We start from the raw sequence: 4,854 nt of genomic DNA on the forward strand, positions 1-4,854 counted from the left end.
TTTAAACTGTGAAGTTGGTCCGGAAGGCAATATGGAACCCCAAGCCTGGAAGAATGTAGGGACTGGCTGCTGGCAGGTGGCTATCAAAATCTCCTTGGCCTCGCTGTCTTGAACTCTCATTAGAGGGTACGGTTTGGTTCTTCGTAAACTCTTGAAGAAGGGCAGGTACCCCTCTAGATCGGACTCACTGGACCTTTCCCTCAGTTTACACGTGAAAGCCGAAGACCGCTCTGTTCTAGGCAGATACCCTGTCACTCAGTGGTTAGGTTTCTGGAGTTGCCGGGGTCTATCCAGGGTCCTGACTGTTGCAAGGAGCAAGTCGGGAGCCTGTAGGCACCTCTGTGTCTTCAGGAATTTGTTTTTGTGGTAGGAAGTCCTCTAAAAGTTCCTGTTTCCCTTAACCCAGCAGACTTGGGGATGGAGGAGAGAGTGCAGAAAAGTCAGCACTGAAAAGGCCTATATGTAAGTGATTGCTTCTAAACTAAGGAGGAATTCTTTGTGAGGCCCAGAGCAAAGGTTTCTGTTGCGGAGTGAACGTCCTCTTCCCTGAATGCAGGTGCATGTTTCTCAGGCTGGTTCGCAGGATCCCCTGGTTTGCTCTTTGGTGGCCAGGGTTCTTTGCCCTGTTTCTTCCTCATTAGTGGGAAGTAGTGAACGTGGCTAACACTAACTAAAATGGGGCTCTTGCTGGGGACAGAGGATGGGAAAGACAGAGATGCAGAAGACATATATACCCAGCAGACAGGTTTGCCTCCAGAGTAAAAGGCCATATTAAGGGGCTTTGCGGGCTCAAGACTAGAAAGGGATCTATCCCTAGACTGCTCTTACTTTAATTCTTCCCCGTTGGGCAACCATTTGAGTTATCATTTTCTGCAGCTAAGTGGGGAAGGTGTCTCCGTATTGTGAAAGGAAAGGAGAAGTTCAGTAGGAGGGGAACCCACAGATGAATAGGCATATTACTAGGGTAGAGGCAGCAATCTATGTTGAACAAGTCAAGGATAAGGCTGCATGATCTGTATCCTCTCCAATAATGTGGAGTTTGGGGTCATTGGCAAGGGTCCTCAGGAAACAGGCCTTGGCTTTGCCACAGCTGCCAGGGCTGCACTTGGTAGTGAAGGGAGTAAGAGCATTCGCTATCTGTCTGGGTGTTGGGAATAAGCCCTAGATTATGGATTATAGTTTAAGAAGAAAATTTCTATTTCTGAGCCCCTCCTTTATTCTTGGGCCCCTTTCTCTGGCCACAGAAGATTCCCTTTAGCTGTCACCATCCAAAGACTGATTGGTTAATTAATGGTCAGTAACCTGTCTGCACAAAATCCACCATCTTTTAATATTTTACTGGGGTGGGGGGCTCTTTTTGATACTTGGGAGATTTGGGGCGGAAGAGTAAAGGGGTAAGCGAACCTGCTTTAATGAATCCCGTAAGGAACTGCGTTTCCCAGGAAATTCCTGACATTTTTAGTTCATGAATTTCCGAAAGCCTGATTGGGTTTTCTCCTCCATTCTGGGTCCTTCCAAAGAGGAGTGGGCTGGGGTCTGAATGCTCGGCAGGGCCTGGTTCATCTGCAGAGCTGGCCGACAACCCAGGCTGGGCTGAGCCCTAAGCAGGGTGCCCCCCTTCCCAAATCTCAGAAGGAGGAGGGGGGAGAAAGCCAAGCAGTCGTGGTCCCAAAGGGGTCTGGTTGCAGGTTTGGGGGTGAGTGTGGGTTTCTTTTCTATTTTTGTTTGGGAGTAAGGGCATAGCCTACGGGAATAGGCACTGCGGGCACCCCGGCCCTGGTGCGGCTACTGTCCTCAGCCCAGCTCCCCCCGCTGGTGAGTGCGCCCGCCCGACTGTGCGGGGCTGCGGTTGGGGGGAGGGGGGAGCGGGATCATCTGAGGCCAGAGCCGCTGCCGTGCGCGGGGAGGGGGAGCGGCGGGAGCGAGGGGAGGGAGAGGGGAGGGACGGGCTAGGTGTCTGCTGCTCCGCGCCACTGCTGCCGGCGCCCGGTCCTCGTCCCCAGCAGCCCCCTCTGCAGCTAAGGGTTTACCACCGCAGCACCTCTTTTTCCTCGCCTGCGTCTTCAGCCACAGCTCTGCGGTAGGAGACAGCCCTGCCGGGTGTTGGGCGACCCTGTCTGGGTTTGGGTCTGGGTCAGGCCCACAGGGGAAAGGGAGGCCGTGACTCGGTGTACCCTCTGCATCCTACTCTGCTGTGCTACGCAGGCCCCTCCCCCACATCTTCTCTTTGGGGTCACTGGAAAGCAAGAGTCAGGCCTGATCTCTGTGCTTAATACGGCATTTCCCCCGCAAGTCCCCGACTCCCCGAGTCAAGGCTGCTTAGGGTCTGGCCAACGGGTAGCTACGGCGGTGGTGGTGGCAGAGGCTGCGGTGGCAGCAGAACTGCGACGCGGCGCTCCCGCTCCCCCCTCCAGAGAGGGGTGTAGGGCGAGGGCCGGCGGGTGGGCGCCGCCTGGCGGGCAGGCGGGCAGGGTGGCTGGCCTGGGGAAGGGGCGCAGTCACGTGCCGGCGGGCGGGTGGGCGCGTACAGTAGGGCGTCCTGCTACTGTACTGGGGAGTCAGTGCCCTGTTACCGGGTCTCGTCTGTCTCGTCTCTCCCGCAGATCTCGCGAGAGTGGCTGACTGGCTGTGGGGGTTGCGGCGGCAGCAGGCGGAGCCGGGGAGGGAAAGCAGCGGCGGCTGAGGCGACTGAGGCGGCGGGCGGAGCGGCAGGCGGCGGCGCGGCGGCGGAGCGCAGCATCATGGCGGACCGAGACAGCGGCAGCGAGCAGGGTGGTGCGGCGCTGGGCTCGGGCGGCTCCCTAGGGCACCCGGGCTCGGGCTCAGGCTCCGGCGGGGGCGGTGGTGGCGGCGGGGGCGGCGGCGGCAGTGGCGGCGGCGGCGGGGCCCCGGGGGGGCTGCAGCACGAGACGCAGGAGCTGGCCTCCAAGCGGGTGGACATCCAGAACAAGCGTTTCTACCTGGACGTGAAGCAGAACGCCAAGGGCCGCTTCCTGAAGATCGCTGAGGTGGGCGCTGGCGGCAACAAGAGCCGCCTCACCCTCTCCATGTCTGTGGCCGTGGAGTTCCGCGACTACCTGGGCGACTTCATCGAGCACTACGCGCAGCTGGGCCCCAGCCAGCCGCCCGACCTGGCCCAGGCACAGGACGAACCACGCCGGGCGCTCAAGAGCGAGTTCCTGGTGCGCGAGAACCGCAAGTACTACATGGATCTCAAGGAGAACCAGCGCGGCCGCTTCCTGCGCATCCGCCAGACAGTCAACCGGGGGCCCGGCCTGGGCTCCACGCAGGGCCAGACCATTGCGCTGCCCGCACAGGGGCTCATCGAGTTCCGTGACGCTCTGGCCAAGCTCATCGACGACTATGGAGTGGAGGAGGAGCCGGCCGAGCTGCCCGAGGGCACCTCCTTGACTGTGGACAACAAGCGCTTCTTTTTCGATGTGGGCTCCAACAAGTACGGCGTGTTTATGCGAGTCAGTGAGGTGAAGCCCACCTACCGCAACTCCATCACCGTGCCCTACAAGGTGTGGGCCAAGTTCGGACACACCTTCTGCAAGTACTCGGAGGAGATGAAGAAGATTCAAGAGAAGCAGAGGGAGAAGCGGGCCGCGTGTGAGCAGCTCCACCAGCAGCAGCAGCAGCAGCAGGAGGAGACCACCGCTGCCACCCTGCTACTGCAGGGTGAGGAAGAAGGGGAAGAAGATTGATCAAACTGAATGAAACACACACACACACACACACACACACACACACACGCATACACGTACGTGTACACACACACACACACACACAGCCACACACAGAGAAAATATACTGTAAAGAGAGAAAATAAAAAGTTAAAAAGTTAAAAAAAAAACAAAACTTAAACTCCAAGGGAGCACCACCCACAGAACCTCCACCAACTGACAGTTTCTCTTCTTGACTTGCCACCCATCGCTGGATGTTGTCCACTTTATCCACCATGTAAAACAGTAAGCAGCTGCTAAAAACAAAAAACAAAAAAATATACAAAAAGTAATAACATTATATGAACTGTGTTTCCTACTTGATTAAAAAATATAAAGAACTGAGTGTTTATTTCCCTAATTAACCAAGAACTTTTGTACACGTTTAAGCTATTATTATTAAAAGTGTTTGCAAAATGGTCAAGATTATAATATTGCTGAATTATATAAAAAGTCCTTTTCATGTTGAGCTAACATTTGACTTTAGCACAAAAAAAAGAGATATTTTAGAACACGTAAAATAATATTTTTAGTTTTTCTCATTTTGTTACCAAATTTCAAACCTTACATGGAGGTTATTATAGTATATTTGACATCCTATATACCTGTGATTAGAGATGTGTATATATATGAGGGCTAGGCATGCTGTGTGTCTGAGCTTTGTCTAAATGTTATGCAGAAGTTTGTAGAGTTCAAGGTACGTAGGTTTAATTCATGCAAGGTAAACAATAAGTGCTCTCTTTTATACAATATGCATTGCATCTGGACCTTAAACATATAAAAATGGTCAGTGAAACTTCTGTGAACATGAAGAAATTATTAAAAAAGGCATTTAAATGAAATTTGCTAAGTTGTGATTTTTATGGTTGGAACCAAAGTTATTCAAATAGTAAAAGAAAAAAGAGAAAGAAAAAGGAAATTTCCCATAATATTTTTCTGCATCTGTTTGCTTTGACTGAGTAGGTGTTTTGTTATTATTGTGTATATGAGATGTACTTGTATTGTTCATAATATATATTTTTTATTATGTGTAGAAAGATTTTAAAAACCTAACTAACGTGCAGCAATTTCCAGTGAACCTGTACTTGGATATCAGGTAGTGAGTCTATTTGTGGTCACTAGCACTGTC

General features: G+C 52.6%; 1 protein-coding gene across 1 annotated transcript; it reads left to right on the plus strand.

Annotated features, from left to right (window-relative positions):
* Nucleotides 1–2,502: 2,502 nt before the first annotated feature.
* Nucleotides 2,503–4,567, plus strand: Pura (purine rich element binding protein A). The gene has a single exon (XM_059246767.1). It carries the CDS (start codon nt 2,742–2,744, stop codon nt 3,705–3,707), a length of 966 nt encoding a protein of 321 aa, XP_059102750.1. The 5' UTR covers nt 2,503–2,741; the 3' UTR covers nt 3,708–4,567.
* The last annotated feature ends 287 nt before the right edge of the window (nt 4,568–4,854 follow it).

The sequence above is a fragment of the Peromyscus eremicus genome, chromosome 19 (assembly GCF_949786415.1).
Source record: "Peromyscus eremicus chromosome 19, PerEre_H2_v1, whole genome shotgun sequence".
Lineage (NCBI taxonomy): Eukaryota > Metazoa > Chordata > Mammalia > Rodentia > Cricetidae > Peromyscus > Peromyscus eremicus.

Bases quoted from the DNA above. Each gene is read 5' to 3' on its own strand.
- Pura (XM_059246767.1), top strand. From the start codon at position 2,742: ATGGCGGACCGAGACAGCGGCAGCGAGCAGGGTGGTGCGGCGCTGGGC.